The 18,796-nt window shown below is 36.1% G+C and overlaps 1 protein-coding gene across 1 annotated transcript in view; it reads right to left on the reverse strand.

The window, feature by feature from the left end:
* The window catches only part of LOC139156275 (sodium channel protein type 1 subunit alpha), a 149,073-nt gene that overhangs the window by 13,763 nt on the left and 116,514 nt on the right, over positions 1-18,796 (reverse strand). Inside the window, exons 17-22 of the mRNA XM_070731700.1 lie at positions 18,092-18,571; positions 14,895-15,015; positions 13,196-13,350; positions 12,267-12,440; positions 10,462-10,584; positions 1,717-1,998 (exon numbers count right to left, since the gene is read on the reverse strand). Coding sequence (XP_070587801.1) covers positions 1,717-1,998; positions 10,462-10,584; positions 12,267-12,440; positions 13,196-13,350; positions 14,895-15,015; positions 18,092-18,571 — 1,335 coding nt within the window. The remainder of the gene's footprint in view (positions 1-1,716; positions 1,999-10,461; positions 10,585-12,266; positions 12,441-13,195; positions 13,351-14,894; positions 15,016-18,091; positions 18,572-18,796) is intronic.

Genomic DNA, 18,796 nt, shown 5'->3' on the forward strand with positions numbered 1-18,796 from the left:
CTACCCCACTGTGTGTCCCACCCCCAGTCCAGGCAGCAGCCCGCCCCTGCATACAAAATATGGTATATTTAAAAATGGGGCAATAAGCTAGCTTACTACCTCTTTATTTATATGTTTTTTAACTGTCATTTATATGCAACCCTCTAAAATAAAGTTCTCTGAGCAATTCATAATCCCAGCGACCGATTAGGTCCCACAGATTGGGCCTTCTCCGGGTCCCGTCAACTAAACAATGTCGGTTGGCGGGCCCCAGGGGAAGAGCCTTCTCTATGGCGGCCCCGACTCTCTGGAACCAACTCCCCCCAGAGATTAGAACTGCCCCTACTCTCCCTGCCTTCCGTAAACTCCTTAAAACCCACCTTTGCCGTCAGGCATGGGGGAACTGAAACACCTCCCCCGGGCATGTACAATTTATGCATGGTATGTTTGTGTGTGTGTTTGTTAGTAAATGGGGTTCTTTTTAAACCTTTTTAAATATTTTAAATTTATTTGGATTTGTCATGATTTGCTGTATCTTGCTGTGAGCCACCCCGAGTCTGCGGAGAGGGGCGGCATACAAATCTAAATAATAAATAATAAATAAATAAATAAATAATCCATAAGGATTAAAAACACAGTGTAAAATAGCAACAGAATTCACCCTCATTAGCAATAAATGTTTTAAAGGAAGAGATTTGGACTTGAGAATTCTGGATAAGCAAATAGGTGCTTCTCTTGATACTGAAAAAATTGTAAAGACATTACCAGGAGAGAACCTCATTTTATTAGGCAAGGGCATTTCAAGAATCTTGCAGTATGAACAAGTCAAAAGAAAAGCAAGACTTTAATTGCTACATTTCAATCTCTGTACACTGGAAAAATCTTGCTGATCCAATGCAAATTATTGAAGAATCCCCTATATTGTGACCTACATCTGGGTTGGACTTCCCTCTCTGTTGCAGATAAAACATTTGAAACTAAGTAAGTTATAGGCTGTCTCAGCAGGCTCTGAAACTGAATGAGATATCCACAAGGGAGATGAGAATGATGCCAGTGTAAGAATGGGTGCAAACTCCACTTTTTTCTTCTTCCTACAGTGTCATGTCGGAATGATAAAATTCGGAAGACTGACGGGGTTCTAAATTACCTAGCATTGGCATGATATGTAATTGCTTGAAAAAAACATTTGAATAAAAATAGTGGAATTGGGAAAATTTATATGACTGTTGTTCTAGATCATCATAAAATGCTGTTGCACTAATATATCACCTTACCATTGTTTCTGCTAATTTCATGCACAGAGCATAGAAACCTTATTAATATCCTGGTGTTGCTCACACTGAAAAGGAGATATAAAACTGAAGCATATACAAAAAATTTCAACTTCTCTAGTAGATAGATATAACCTGGCATATTGACCATAACTTGCTAAGTTATATCAGTCAGCTGCATTGGCAGGACTAATCTTGTAGACAAAAGTCCAGGATCAACCCCAATGAATGAATATGAAGTTCTTTCCAAATTTAGCTGTTCTGGCTTACCACGTTTTGAAGCAGAGATGGAAAGTTCATTACAGTCTAAAGAGGGGAGGCAGAAGACTATCAACTATTGATATAAAAGGGAAAATTATATTCCAGGAACCATTATATCTGATCAAACCACAAGCACCTTATTTGATCAAATGAACTTTTTATTATGCACTGGATAAGCAAGAAGACTTAAAGAATTTTCACTTACTACTTGCAGTAAAGAGAGATACCCAAATCCTACGTTATCAAAGTTGACTTTCACATTTTTCCATCTGGCAGTTTCATTTGCATGTATGAGATTGTAACACTCAGACATATTAGCAACTTCATCAAGTTCAAACATGTTGCCAGTTGTGGTATTAACACAGTGGTAGAATTTGCCAGCAAACAAGTTTACTCCCATGATGCTGAAAATCAGCCAGAATATAAGACAAACAAGAAGCACGTTCATGATGGATGGAATTGCTCCAAGAAGGGCATTCACAACCACCTAAATACACAAATACGGGAGGAAAAGAAAACGGTGTAAGAATAGGCGCAAAATTGATATAATTATTCTGTTGCATGAACATACAGACTTTAATTTTTAAAAAGCAAATTCTAAACGGCTGAGTACTATTTTGAGTTTATCAGAGCAACATTTTAAAATATTTTTTGTATATTCAGCAATACAAAAGATGAGAAAATCAAATTATCTAGATTAAAATAAAAATGCAAGTAATGCTAACAATAATATGAAGATTGTTGACATCTATTAAAAAGAAATAGGTATTAAAATTTCATAGAAAATAATATAAAAAACTAAACTACAAGAAAATAATTTAATCGTTATCAACAAAAATTAATGTATTCTTTCTCCAAAATTAAAAAGAGAAATATCAAGAATATTTAAATAAATCAAATGAAAATCAGCATATATCTCAAGGAGTGAACTTAACCATGCAGTTTTATTACAAAGATCCATTTCTTTGCATAAAGAAGCCAGACACATTTGCAACATGTGCTTATCTAAGTAATCACATAGTTTATTTCAAGCTCCAGTCTTTATTAAGCAAATAAGTCTATTTTAATTAAACATTTTGCGAAAAAATAAAGGGGTGAATAATTCATAAATCTATATAAGAGTGTAATTAAAGAATTCAGAAACACTGAAGTACAGTATAACATTATCTAATTCCTTAATGGTATTAGGGGTGAATTTATTATTTCAATTTCTAGGCCGCCCTTTTCCGAAGACTATCAAGAAACACAAGGAGGTGAATATTAGGACCCTATTAGCAGAATCATAGTAGAAATATGGAGTGCTAGGGATAAAGGAATTACCGTTGCCGATTTACCCGTAACCACAGTTGCTACAGGATTGTAGGGGGTGGGGGAAATTGATAATATTAAAGCCTGCAATAGAATGTTTTTTTCTATTAAAAAGTATATTAAACATCCCTATCAATAAAACTAAATTTTACTCTTTGGGAAGAGAAGGGAAAAGAGTCTGAATCACTATGTTTACTATTTATTACACTGTTAGGAATTTATTTTTATTTTTAATTAAAAAAGGTTTCTCTCTGAACAATTCAAATGTTTCAACTAAGTAACAGAACTGTGTGTGACTTGTATCCAGTATGAGGTCTAACAGGCAAATGTAGCAGGTGAATCAGCAAAATACAGTTCTCTATAGCAAGAACAAGGGCACTTAGACTTATATACCACTTCACAGTGCTTAACAACCTTCTCTAAGCGGTTTACAGAGCCAGCACATTGTCCCCGACAATCTGGGTCCTCATTTTCCCAACTTCAGAAGGATGAAAGGCTGAGTGCACCTTGAGCTGGTGAAAATAATTCTACCAAACTGCTGGCAGTCGGCAGTCAGCAAAATTGGCCCGCAATACTATATCATTATATGAAAAGGGGGACAGAAAAACGGGAGGGGACACCTTATATAGCATCCCCTTGCTCTGCCTCCAGGATCCGGCTGCGCATGTGCAGCTGGCCCGATAGCTCCTGGGAGTCTTGTGATTCCTTGCAAGACACCTTTTACGCAGCGGCCGCCCAAGATGGCGGCTCCCACGTGTGTTGCGGCTCCACCACACTCCACCACAACTGTCACCAGCAGAGAAACTGCCAATGGGCACTTATTATATAGAGCATATCATATAATTGATGATATATAAAATACTAATGTTTTTCACCCTGTGCCATTTCCAGATGTGTGGGTGTCAACACCCAGAATTCTCAGTAGCTGACTAGGGAATTCTGGGAGTTGAATTCCGCACATCTGGAAGTCATCAAGGTTAAGAAACCCAGATTGGAATGAAAAAAAATCGACTAATAGGAATCATACCTTATCCTACACAATCTTTTTGACTATGTTGAAAACAAGCAAAATAAAATATTTGTGTGAAATAGGTCTGATTAAAATAAAAATTGGTGCATGAAGTTTGCATTATTGTCCATTGATTTGCTCATTGTGAATAATTATGAAACAACATGGAAAGATAATCCCTGCCTGTAGGTTTAAGAATATGTTCCTAAATAGGTAAGTCTCTGTTTAAAGGAGGCTTTCTCAAGTTTCTTAAACCAAATAACTATGCTGAAACTCAGAAGAGCAATAACATTAACACATTTCAAAACTCTCTCAAGGGTTCCTGAGGGCAAATATAAAAAATTTCTTACAAGATCAGAAAGATCCACTAAATCCATAGCTCATCTTTTATTTACTGGGTCTTCTACATAGATACAAGGACTCACTTCATAACCCCTATTGGGTGAAATAAGTAGACAATTTCAATGTAGATATGTACAGTATGTTCAGCATGTAACTTTTATCAAACTAATATGATTTCATTTCTTTCAATGTGCCAAAAATTTGTTATATAAAATTAGACATGCACTGATCAGCTACAGTACCTATTGATAAGTTTATAATGTTTTACTGTATTAAAAATCAAAATTGTATAATTGTGTAAATTATTTTATTAACTAAGGGAATTTTAGTTGGTGACCATAATAAAGATTATTACAACTAAAACACCTCCTAAGGGAAAAGGTTTTTTTAAAATTGTTCTTATTAGCAAACTAGAACGCAAGTAAAACTGCAGACCTCTATGAAACATATTCTATTTTTCAAATTCAATAAACTCATACCTAACTTTTTAAAGCATTAGAATTGGTTCTGTTCATGATTTGTGAAGAGTCATGTTAAAAATTATAATAAAGAGTATTCCATAGTACAATTTTTTTTTGGAAGAGTTGGATTTAATAAAATAGGGTCCTCTATGAGCACTAATTTGCTGGTGACTTTGGTCAGCAGATGTTGAGGGACAAAGAATAGATCAAACCATATTTGCCTAAGTGAGCCACTTTGCAATAATGAAGCTTCCATGTGTCCTTCATCTACAGTGAAGGATGCTTCTCTATTCCCAATGTTAAAACAAAGTTCAACTTCAAGTATAGAACTGAACTAAGCAAGCAAAATACTTCAGGTGAGTCTTGTTTAACCACAATCATATCGGATGCAGTCCCTCCATCTCATACAGTTTATCATTACAGATTGTGAATGTGAAAGATTAGCTTTCTAAGCATGTAGGGAAGGAGCTGCGGAAATATTTATCTCATAATTCTTCTCTACATAGTCAAAAATATACACAGACCTTCCTTACTCCAAGCCCTTCTCAGCTAACCTGTATCCTTATTTTTCTGTCTTGAAAAATACAAAAGGCATCATGTCTACAAATGCTATTTGCAGATCTTAAAGGACAGTCTAGATAGCAGCAGTGATTGCCATCTGGACTGTATTGCATAAGGATACTGAGATCCTATTAGTATAAATACAGAAAGAGTCTCAATTTATATCATTGGAAGTGATAGGACTTGATTTAGCAATGATTTAAGATCCACTGATATTACAGATAGCCCTCAACTACAAATAGCCTCCTAATCACAATCATAAGTCCTGAAAGTCAGAAAGCATATCATCATGTTACTGATCTAATTTTATATAAAAAATAAATTGTGATGGTTGTTAAGTGAATGCACCAATTGTTAAGCAAATGTGGTAGTTGTGAAGCAAACCCATTGTTCACTATGGGTTGTTTTTTGCAAAATCTAGAAGCAACTGGTTTTTTAGCACAAATATTGTAAATTGTAACTACAAGACACTGCAAACATAAAAGACAGCACAAGGGTGCTGTCAGAAATTTGGAATGGGCTCATATCTTGGTGGGGGCGGGGGGGGGGGCGGAGACTGTCATAATTTCAAATAGCTTCTAAGTGACCAGTTGAGGATAACCTGTAATTTCTCATTATTTAATATGGGGTTTATGAGTTAATACTTACATCCCTTTGTTTATAACATTACTGTAATTATAATTTGCTTCCAATTACAATGTTAATAGAGTCATAATTTAAAAGTATATTTTATTTGTATGGCAGGTTTGAAGGAAATTGTCTCTGGAAAATGACAGAGAGAGGGGGGGAGAGAAAGAGAGAGGGAGAGACAGACAGAGAAAAGTTATAAAGGTTTTCCAGAGTATAGTCTTTAAATGGAAGTACTATAGAGCAAAAGTATTTTGTTCTATCACTAAATTAGATGAATGTAAAAGTGAGTCTATTTCTCCTTTCACTTCTTAAACCCCTTATCTGATTTACTGATCTGAAGGAGGCTTCTTTTAACAACCTGTCACTCCTTTTTGATGAATCAACAGCATTTACCATCTTTTTCTTTTGGCTAAGCTTTACACAAAGGAAATAGTGGAGTAGACTTAGCTGCAATTATGTCTACATCTGCTATGGCCAGTACAGAAAGATGTATGTCTGTATATATTTGTACATCTCTATTAATACATTACCATGGTAAACAGGCCCACACATCAGACAAAACTATAGCCTGTTTATAGATTTAATATTTATTGCTTTTTTAATGATTTTTTACAGTTGAGCTGCCAATATATTTCAATAAATAATAATAAATAATTTATTGTGTTTTTACTGAATCGGACACAACTAATTGGATTCTCCAGTTATTATTTATGATAAAATATTATCCATGACTTTAAAGCCACAGTGGCTGAGTTCATATTACATAAAGCTGAAACCAAACAATCAGACATCAATCTAATATGTGAACCAGTGCGTTTTCGCTTTTCTTAACCAACACTCTAATGACAGGTATAAAACAACCCTGCCAGAGCAGATATTTTTTGTATGTGGAAAGGCACCTTGGGCTTTCATAGATTTTAACATTCTAATTGTGTTTCTCCTCTTTCTTTTCCTTACAGTATAAAACAAGTAATGGAAAAACAACTGTTGGGAAAAATAGTATGCCTCATTCATAAAAAAACAAATCCTTAACAATTGAGTCTGTAAACATTGAACATTTGTGATATTGTCAATTGCCAATTAGTCATCACTTTGTTAATGTAAAGTGTGTTTTAATATATCTGCTGAATTACATAAAACTGTATAGATGATATTCAGGGTAAATTTTTCTTTTCATCTCAAAAACTGGACTGGAAATTTGAAATATGATAAACTTTAAAGCAATCAGCCAGAAATGTGCGTAAGACATGCAAAACTAAAACTGCAAGGTGGATTAATTTTTAAAACCTTTTCTGCTTTACTGATCTAAGAGAAAGGTACCAAGCACGGCGTAACATGCTCTCTTTCAGTGAGTTTACACATAAACACATGCTTTATTGCTATAAAAAGCAATCTATAAATTTAGCAAAGCAATGGATATTGATATTGATTTTTCTAGGTTAACAATAGCATACTTGAACTACAACAAGAACTTTATATTACAGTAAATACTAAGAATGATAAATAGAAAGCAAAATGCATATCCAAATCTCATTTAGCAGTGAGATTAGAATACTCTCAATCTATAGCGGATATAAAAGAGGTTATTTACTTTGCCTTCCAGCACCTATGTGGAGTTAAAGTGTTTTAAATTTAGTTGTAAATATATTTGAATAACTATAATATAACAAAACATATATGCTTTTTAAAAATATTGTATTCTGGTTATTTTTTTCTTTTGCTTATGAACAGGTGTTTTATAAATACTAAAAGAAGTTTGTCATATGTCACAGACTTACATTGTCCTTAGGCCTTGGGGTAGTCTTCTGCGTAGAAATAATTTTTACCAGTTTTTGAACAGAAAAATCATATAATGTTAATTTTAAAGTCTCACATTTAAATGTAAGTATGCAAATATGTAAAAGCTAGTACCTGATATTGGGGAACAACTCAAACTAAAATTTCAATGGAAAAACTATTTAAAGTTCTTTATTACCCAAATGTTCTGCCAATTAATTAAATGAAACCAAATACTTATAAGAATGTGATTTATAGAATAATATTGATACTAATCTCACTTTGATTTAAATGCCACTTGTCTACTGTAAAAATCTATGTACAAGCATTTTCTTTGTAGCCCACTGGGAACCTCTTTAGTTTCTTAACCATTTTTATATGCTTTTTTGTCTTTCAAATAATACAACATCTGAATTTGAAGCTATAAATTTGCTTAGTATGTAAGCACAACTCAGGTCTCAGATTTATGTGGCTCTTGAATGATCATGGCATTGGAATTCCCCAAGCCCATACTCCGCATCAGGCTGTATGCTGCATTGCAGAAAAAATATTATATGTTGAGGCATAAAAGAAATGAAGGGCCGAAAAGACCAACAGAATTTGTGAATTCTTATTTCCCCCCCAAATAAAAAACTGCTAGTACCTAATATCTAAAGATGTTCTTACTCCACAATCTGTTGCCGCACAGATAATAGTCGAACCCCAATTCTCTGATGTATGTCATTGAATCACTGCTCCCCTTGAAGAGAGCAAAGAGGTATTAATGGTTTGCAGGACATACTTCTCCGCCATCAGTCCATTCTTCCCTTATTCCCTTTAGAATAAAACTACTGGGGGAAGGATGTGTAGTAGCTATTAGTGACTCCACAGAGCTGGTCAGTTAAGTATTTCAGTAGTTTAGGTGAATTCTTTTCCTGTTCACGAATCATTCATTAACAGATATACTGATTTCTGTAAATGTGTATTCTTTTTAAATTTTGACCAAGTGCTATGAACTTGGTCAATTCTTTGCAGATTATTCTTGATTATTACATCTCTTTAGTTCTGGCTGCAATGATTCTATCATTAGAATCAAATCTGATTTCCTTTGCTCCTTGATTCAATGAGAGGGGCTTTGTCAAGGAGGAAAACCCATAGAAAATGATGAAAACTGCTACCAGTGTGTACACATGACACATCCTTTCCAGTTAGTAAGCTTCAACTAGCAAAATTGTTTCTGAATGTAAAAATGAAAGCAAATGCATTCTTAATGTCTTTCTCTTATGAAGCAGATATGTGTTAAAAAGTAATTTTACATATTGTCATAGTCTTGTGCACATATTACATGAACATTAAGCAGTATTGCCATTTCTGATGATTAATTAAGAAGGAGTACAAAGCACAACAGTTTCCCAAACAATTGTGTCAACAAAAACATATTTGCAAGAATGTTCATGAATAGTAAAGAAAAAGAAGTATGAACATGGATAAACCAAACAGTCAGTTAAAAACTGAATGAATGTTCGTGAACACTACAGGAATTGACCAGCTCTTACCCTATTCCACTGCTGACTTCTCAATTCATGAATTTCTTGTTTAAAGGAATTTGTTGAAATTAAGGGGTGGTTAGATGCACCTGAAATTCATGTATCGAGTCAATTTCAATTTACAATATTTCTTTTTAGAAATTTTGAAGAAAAGATATGCAACCTGATGGATACAATTTGAGGAAATGAGCTCCAATCTGAATCTCATTTCATGTATTGGTGATTTTTTGTATTTGTTTTTTAATCTAAAAACTACATAAACAGCCTGTTATTATTAGCTGTTGATCTCACTAGACTGGTTCTTTTATCATTATTCAAAAGCTGTTTCCTCTTATGTTTCCATGAAGTGGCAAAAAACATACTCTAAAAATAACGTTTGAACAACATGCAGTTTGAATTAGGTTGTATGCAGAGAGTAAATTCACACTTTCACAGAAATATTTTGAGTTTCACTACTGATTTCAGTACAGTCACAAATTCAACTACTAACTTTAAGAAAGACGAGAAAACAGCGATAAGACATAAGGATCTTTTCTGAGAAAGGAAATAAGACAGGATCCTGACTTACCCAGAAAGCAACCGAATAATAATGCATGATTTGTGTAGATAATGCTGGAATTATTTTAACTCTATTGAGAATTATTAGCTAGTGTGGGGGGAAAATCAATTGAATTGTTTGGTTAATTAGCCATTTAACAGGTTTAGTCCAATTAAGGAGATCATATTACATTTAAAGATTATAAAAATATCTCTATACAGCTAAATTAATAATTACTTTTGAATGCTACTAACATTTAAATGGTTCACTGGAAAATAACTGAGACCTGATCTTATTTGGGAAATCAATGCTAGTCAAATATGACCAGCTGAATGAAAGCCTAAATGTAGCCTGTGTGTATTTCATTCATTTTGACAAGAAATGGTTCCCCCCCTATTAATGTCAATACTTAGGTCAGATTTCTTTCAGCACAGCATGCAGTTTTAAACAGCTGCATAATATAAAATTTGTTCATGAAATAAAAATAGTCAGAAGAAAATCAAACCAAATTGACTGACTTTTGAAGTCCCTATTAGCAAATGTGCTTTATTTAAGAACAAACTCCTCAAATTGGCTAGAAAGTAAAGTAATATGAATCATCCCACTGATATGTAGCATTAAAAAAGGGCTTATATTTTGCTAAAGAAATATTTTGCTTATCTACTACTGATAAAAACGCAATTGTATGAAAGGGCAGCATTTTTGCATGGATTGATCATTCTCCACAGGGCATGCATGGAACATTCAATAGGCATGCATTTTATTTATCATTAAGCTCCTTCTCATTTTTTTTTCTTACCCTCATCCCTTCAAATCTTGATAAGGCTCTTAAAGGTCTCAATGCTCTCAGTGTCCTAAGGGACTTAATGGCACCAAGTTCTGAATAACCCAGGGCATTTGCTGTTAAACTTATCAAAGATACCTGTGAGGTGGGAAAAAAAAGATTCAATAAAATTATCATTTGCATCCTTTTAATGCTGTCGCATTTTTTAGCAACGCACACTCTGAAGCAGAGCTCTTCAAACTTGGCAACTTTAAGACTTGTGGACTTCAACTCCCAGAATTCTCCAGCCAGCTAGGCTGGCTGGAGAATTCTGGGAGTTGAAGTCCACAAGTCTTAAAGTTGCCAAGTTTGGGGACCCCTGCTCTGAAGGAACTATAGGAGGAACAGGAGGCATTCCAAAGATAAGCAGGTTCTTCCATGAACTTGAAATCCTTCAACGTCAGGTTTGTACTAGTGTATGTAAGTGCGGGAGGAATCAGTTTTCTAGCATAATTTGCTAAATTTGTATTTTGTTTAAATTAAGATTTATTAAATGATCCATGACCACAAGTTATTTTAACCTTTCAGTATATCAATTTTGGAATTATATGAGCAGGGATAGGCTGCTGCCCAGACAGGCGGAGGGGGGGGGGGAGTAAACGCAGTGGGGTAGCAAAAATGGAGCTCCACTCCAGAGCACCCAATTTGCATAGAAAGATGTTGAAAGGAAATGCAGGGCATCCTGCATAAGCCACACCCACAGCCCTTCACTGTATACGAGTATACACTGTATACGAGTACAGTATACACTGTATACAAGTATATACGAGTATACAGCCCTTCACTGTATACTAGTATGGAGTTCTAATATGACTAATCTGGTTAAGGTTTCGTCCTGGTAATATCAGCCAAATACCAAATAGATTTTGTTTTGTTTTTTTGCAGGACTTGGATTCAAGAGCTACAGCGTGGCCTCTAAGGAAATGTTACATCGACTCAGACTAGTCTTATAAGTTGTTTGAAGAGAGGTCTATGATGAGACTTCCATTGTTTTAAAATAACAGACTCTGGTCTCCTGAAAGTGTCAAACATTATATAGAAATCAAGTTTTCCAATGGCATATTGATCAAAATGAGCGACAACTCATTTTGCTAAAAGAGAACAAGTTGTGGCAATTTTTATAGATTTTAATAAAAAAATACCCTACAGACCGTGGTGGGCTGCTACTGGTTTGCCCTGGAGTCTCCTGCCACAGGTAGCAGCGGGAGACTCCACTCACCCACCAGGACGTCATCACAAATGCTCTGAGCATGCACAGAAGTGTTGTGTATGCACAAAGCATGTGCGCTCATGCGTTTCCATTCCTGAAATGGTAGCAAAGGTAAGTAAAACCCACTACTGCCTACAAAGCAGGAAAATGATTCCGGCAGTGGATTATTATGTAGCCCAAACAAGACTATGCCAAATATCAGGAGTAGATGGAAACCATAAATAATACAAAGAGAAGATCAAAAAGTGAAGATAGAAAACTGGAAAAGTTAACAAAATGAAAAAAAAATTCAACAGATTACTGGGGCATGGAGGGGAAGCTGGCTGAAATGCCAAACAAGGTAATTTATACCAGTATTGTCCAATGTTTGGACTTGTTTCGGCTGCATAGAGTGAATAGGAATTGTTTTGGGCCGCATATAAAATATGCTATAGTTAATATATATAAATCACACAATAATGTTCAACATTTATGATCTTGTCTTCAGGTTCTGAATTGGACCTGCTTGATTTATACTGTAAGATTTTACTACAAATTTCACTTGTAGACATAAATAATATGGGATACCTACATCAACAATCAAGAAATCCAGCCAGCACCAGGCATTAGTAAAGTATGTTTGATATCCATATGCTACCCATTTCAGAAGCATTTCAAGAATGAAGATGTAAGTGAAGACTTTGTCAGCATATTCCAACATGGTCTTGATGGTTTTCCTCTGTTCTATGTATACATCTTCAAAGGCCTGCAAATGGTAACCCACAAGATTTAATCTATATTACAATGGAATAATCTCTTTTGTGGCCCTCAAAACACTCCCAGATTACATTATCCATGGCTGAATTTGGTGGGAAATTGTCAAATAATGATAACTGATTTCAAATAGGATATTGATATTCCCATACAATGGCTGAAATGTAATAAAGGTGTATTAAAAATGCTATGGCACTAGCGTATAAATGTAGTTCTCAATAGCAAAAACATTTTTTAAAATCTACCCACAACATTGTACCTTCCTCCTGTCCTCCAGGTATAAAAGATGTAATCCATTCAAAGGTTTCTCCAGTTTCAAAAAAAGTACAGTATTTCATTTAATTTTGTTTCAGACATTACAAATAGTTTTATTCATGAACTGGGAGTGTTAACAAGGTCAGCCAATGAATAGGCGTCGCAACTAAGTCAGCCAATGGGAGCTAAACACTTCTGAGTCTGTGCAGAGTATCGAAATTGTAACAAGCTTAAGACTGGGTATGACTCCAGTCCTCTCTGCACTCTCCTCTGTATTCTTTGCTGAAATGAAACTAACTCTCCTGCTTGTGTTTACTTGAAGAACTCTGCTAGTGGTATTGTAAATTCATCTGTTATATTTCTAAAGAAGTTATTGAATCCAGCTGAATCAGTCATCTGTGTATGCTTCTGGTTTTGATTTTTATGCAACAAGCTTTAATATTTATAATTATAATGTAACCCTCCCCCTTCATTAATTTTTTTTTCACTTACCAAAGCACCACTACTAAGGAGAATCATAAAGACAATGAAGGTTTCAAACCAATTGTGTTCAACTATTCGGAAACAGGTTTTTCTGAGATTCCACCATAGCTTTCCTTTTCCATCTTCTACACTAACTTGACAACACTTGAATCTTTGCACACAACCTAAAAAGTATTAAATGTTAAAAAGGCGAAAGAGAAACAAAAAAAGTTTTACATTTCTTAATCTAACACTGCCTGACAATGAATCGTAGCCTCTTCGTGATGATTTTCCTATGTTTATTAAGTAGACTTACATCCTATCTTTCAATAAGGAGGTCTTTATGTAGTGCAAGGGTGTCAAACTCGCGGCCTGCAGGCCGGATGCATCAAGTGCTGGCCATGCCAATCCACCCTAGTTTAGCGAAGGTGAAAAAATTTGTGCTACATCACATGATGACGCATGTCATCGCGAATTTGATACCTTAATGTAGTCCTTTGTTCTCCAAATTTCATTTATTATACATAGTGCTGGGCGAACTTGCATAGTTTGGGTCTGTGTAGAACTTTGTGGTGTTCGGCATACTGAACCTGAACCCGGCCTTTTTATAAAGTCCATGTTCAGGTTCGGCGTTCGCTCAAACACCCCAGTGGGCGGGAGAGGGAGGTGGGGAGGGCTCTGATTCAGCGAAGCTGGCTAAGGAACTCTGGGAGTTGAAGTCCACAAAGTCTTAAAACACAGGACCCGCTCGTCTCCCCTTTCCAAAGAGCGCGAGGTGAGCTAAGGCTGCCCTGGGCAATGGACGCAACAGGGGGGGAGAGCCGCACCGCCTCCGAGCCCAAAATACCTGCCCCGGTGCACGCAGCAGCTCCCCCGCCTTGGATGCCCTCCGCTTGGGCTTTGTACCCCCCCTCCCCGGCAAGAAGGTGGACTGCCCGGGTTGATGGGATTTCCCCACCTTGGGAATAGCATTGCAAGCAAAAGGAGGCAGGGAATCCCATTTGCTTGCCGCCCACACTGGGATTCCGGGGGCGGAGCTTTGACATCACGGAGACTGCTTCCTGGCCCGTGGCTTTATTTCCTCAACTTCCCTGTTCCGGCCAGGAAGGAGTCTCCATGACGTCAAAGCCTCGCCCCCGGAATCCCAGCATGGGCAGCAAGCAAATGGGATTCCCCGCCTCCTTTTGCTTGTAGCGCCATTCCCAAGGTGGGGAAATTTTGGGCTCGGAGGCAGCGTGGCTCTCCCCCCCTGTTGCGTCTATCACCCAGGGCAGCCTGTGGCTGCCTGTCTCCTTTTATTTCTTATGGAAAAGGCTCAGCTTACGGAAGAGGCGCAGCTGCAGTGTCTGAGCCTTTTCCATAAGAAATAAAAGGAGACAGGCGGCCGCGAGCTGCTTTGGCAGAAGATGGGAGGGAGGGGCCAGAAGTGTTGGCGTTCAGGTTCGGGTTCAGCGAACTTACCCAAACTCCGCTGCAAGTTCAGCAGAACCCGCCAAACCCGAACTTCACCCGACACTAACTATACATGCATAATATAGGCCAGGCAGAGAAAGAGTGACTATTTAGGCATTTGTAGCTAGGTAGAGTAGAACCTAGTGTCCCAGCTCCTAATCCAACATCTGTAACCATCAAACTGTACACATCCAACACATGCTTTGTATTCTTTTCAAATGTGTATGTCTTCTAGGAATAAACTAACAAAAATATTGGACATTTTATCTTCCCTGACCTTCTGTAAAACAAGCTTCAGGTTCCTGAGCTTCCTCAGGTTCTGCCACTGGTTGTTCTTCAGCAGGCATCCCAATATCAACTGTGCTCCCTTCTGATGACGAACTAGAAGAATTTAGTTTCTGCCAAAGGAGGGAAAGAAATGTAGTCAACACAGTCTAAAATAACTGACTAAAAAAAGCCCAGCCATCATTAGATATCTTTTTAAGATGTTATATGATCTCTTTGGAAAAATGATAAATGTTAATGAGAAATAGGGACATTATTCTGAAATTGATGCTAATTTAGTACCTCGATAGACAAAGAAAGATTTACTGCTCAATATCATGTAGGTGTGCACTCAGTAAACAGATCAATGAATGTTTAGTGATTTCTTAATGGTATCTGGTGTTCTGGTTCAGGCCAGTCAAATGATAGTTGAATAATTTGCTTCAGACACTTAATGTTCAAACAGTAACACTTCTATTTGTTTTTTATACTTCAGTACAATATACTTCTGTGATGCAGCAGAATTACTCTTCAGTTTTCTCGTGCTAAACTAGACCACAAATCTCTATAATTGCTTCACCGGCTGCGAGGAGGCATGCTTTAATTATCCTGGCTGATCTTGGCTGATTAGAAAGGCAATAAAAAAGGCAATAACTTACACAATATAACTTCACCCTTCACTGCTTTTCTGAAAACATCCATGTTGGCTGGATGTCAGATTGACGAAAGCAATTACCATACCATTACCACATCCAGGCGTGATGTAATTAATTAATTAATTAATTAACTATGCTCTAAACTGCATCTTAAACTCTTTTCCCAGTAACCTCTTCTGATCTTTTGTGCCACCTTCTGAATTTTGGATCCAACTATCTCAAGTTTTGACAGCTAGAGCTGTCTGAGGAGACATCTGTGTGCAAGCTTTCACTTGAAAGCTTGCACTTCTCCCATTTCAACGTTCTAAAATTCTCTTCATCTCCTAAATTAGGTAAATTGACAGGTTCCATTTCACCTTCCCCCTCTGAATCTGAGCATTCCAACGGCTGACAGGGAGTACACACAACACCTGGTAAATTTCATTTCTCAAGCAAAGTTAATGAAAGCCTAATGCTAAGTTATGATTACACAACAATAGCGTTGTGTCTTGAGGAAAAGAACAGCAGTTTATACAATAGCTGGTAAAGAATTAGCAACCAGGGAACAATGAGGCTGCAGACAACCACGTTTTGAATACAATGATGGTTGAATATCATATAGAGCATTTGAAGTACAGAGAGAAGGAAACATATTTAACTGGAAATCTGGAGATAGACTGCATTAATTGTTACTGCATTAATTATATTGAAAGAACTAAGGACTAAAGAAGTAAGAAACAGAATATGAGAGGGAATCAAAAATGTAGGAGTTCAAATAAAAGTAGAGAGGAAGATTACTAATGAAAATGTTCCTGGTAACGCCAAAATAATAAAGATAAAAGCCTGTGAGAGAGAAGAGAAAATGAAAACAAAGAATAGCTGATTAGATCACCATTTTCTATCTCTGTTCAGTCATCCAAAGTTTCTATTTCTTTGTTTAAACGATGAGGAATCAAACACATAATAAAAATCCAATTAAACATGAAGGAGAAGATGGAAAATACAGCTGCAATCAAATCTTTAAAATAATCGACATCTAAGCATGACACCTTTTTTGAAGCCGTATAAAGTAGTTAAAGACTGTTGGTTGTTTTCGATTTTTCCTGGGAAACATGCCACACTCTGAATTCTCACATTGCAGTAGTTATATTTTTAAGTAGTCATGTTATTATTGATTTTTATCATTGCAGATCAGAGAATACTTTGCCACAGATTTTAACAGGTTGCATTATAGAATAATAAATAAAATAAATAAATAAAATAAATAAAAATTATAGAATTCGGGGATCACCCCATAAAATGGTGCCAGTACAAAATTGGATCTAGTGTTGATTAAAGCAGATGATTTCAAGACTGGAGCCTGCACTTTCGGTCTGCTTGAAATGGGAGCCCAACTAATTTGTCATATGGGAATTTGTGAATTGTCTGTTCTTCCTTCCAAGCTCCTGGACTTAAACACGCTGTTCTAATTCAAGACAGTTGCTTTATTTAAAAGAAAAATACCTCTGATATTTTGCACATTACTAGACTCATGCCAAAATGTAGATGAAAACAAGGCAACTGTGATCAATTTTAATTTCCCCTCCCTTAATAGTCTTTGCTTTGTCCGAGTTGAGCTGGAAAGAGTGACAAGAATCTGAAAACAATTTAAAAAATTTGAATTTCCTCCCCCCTCAAAATAGGTAAAGGTTTGCCCTGCTAGTCATGCCTGACTCTAAAGGGCAGTGCTCATCTCTAATTCCCAGCAAAAAGCCAGTGATGTCCAAAGATGCTTCTGAAGGCTACCCAAATCTCTGTGCTATCATTTCAAAGATTTCATTTTCCTACTAATTTGGATTATGGTATAAGAAAGGATTAGATTTATAGAAACAACATTAACAAATAGATGGTAGATTCTCTTTTAAGTATCTCTTTTATTGACTTACTATTCTTACTTACTATACATTTATACTTTTCTTGGTTAGCAACCACAACCTGTTCCTTAAATTGGAAGTGAAATTATTGCTAAATGAATATTAGAGGGGGAGGGAGGAAGGGAAGGAGAGGGGGGGAGAGAGAACAAGAGTGACAGAGATCAAGAGATGATCTAAAATCACAGCTGCAGAAATTTGGTCATAAATGCATGCATCAGTCATAAAATGATTTCTTTAAAAAAAGTATTTAGCAACAGTTCCTTAAAACAAGATAGCTGTTAAATGAGGAATATTCTTCAATGATTCATTGGAGGCAGATTTCATATTCTAATCTATTTGCATGAAAATATTTCATATTCTCCCATCTCAGAAATATTTATTATCCCCTGAATCATGTATATTAGTAGCATTTCTGGCCATTGAATGTGTATGATGCTTGCAATGTGTATTTGAATGAATGATTTTTTTAAATGTTTAACTTTCTTAGAATATTTTAAAGTGATTATTTATATTAATTGGATTTAGATGTATTTTATATATTGTGTTATTTATTGATATGTTGTGAGCCGCCCCAAGTCCATGGAGAGGGGCGGCATACAAGTCCAATAAATAAATAAATAAATAAATAAATATTAAACAAATAAATAAATTTCAAATCTTACTTCTTTGCTTTCTTCCAAATCAGACTCACTACTGAATTCCTCGGTATTTAAATTTTCAAAATCAGATTCTCCAACAGCGATCGGTACAGTCACAGTCAGGCTTGGATTGTTAATGAACGACATGTAATCACTTTCATCTACCACGTATCTTTCCACGCTGCTGCCAGTGCCTATGCCACTGGTGGTGGTTCCATTTCTATCTCTAAAATAATCAATCTCTTTGCCGATTTCTATGGTGTGGTTAGAGATGCAGTTCTTATTGTGGAGCTCTTCGAGAGGTTTGATTTCATCTAGAGCTTTTTGCTTTTTGACAAAGGATTTCTGGATGAACTCATGGATTTTCCTTTTCATAAAATCTACTCCCTTATCAATCCTCGCCATTGCAATCTGGAGATTGTTCATTTCATTATCATCGTCTGTAGCAGCAAGGTTATCTGCGCTAAAGGAGCTCAAGAGCAAGGCCAAAAAGAGATTCAGCACCTGAAGAAAAGAAGGAAAATTCACCCTTGGTTTTGATTAGCAGATGCTATACCCCAAAATAATCTATTTTAAATTCATCCTTGGTTTACAGACTTACAACCTAGTTCATTAATCAACCACACATTATAAAAATAGATTTACAACCTACTACATTAACCACACATTATAAAAATAAAGATAAGGTGTACATTTAAGGTTGTGCTAATCAAGATAAAGACCAAGAGG

This window comes from Erythrolamprus reginae, chromosome 1 (assembly GCF_031021105.1).
Source record: "Erythrolamprus reginae isolate rEryReg1 chromosome 1, rEryReg1.hap1, whole genome shotgun sequence".
Classification (NCBI taxonomy): domain Eukaryota; kingdom Metazoa; phylum Chordata; class Lepidosauria; order Squamata; family Dipsadidae; genus Erythrolamprus; species Erythrolamprus reginae.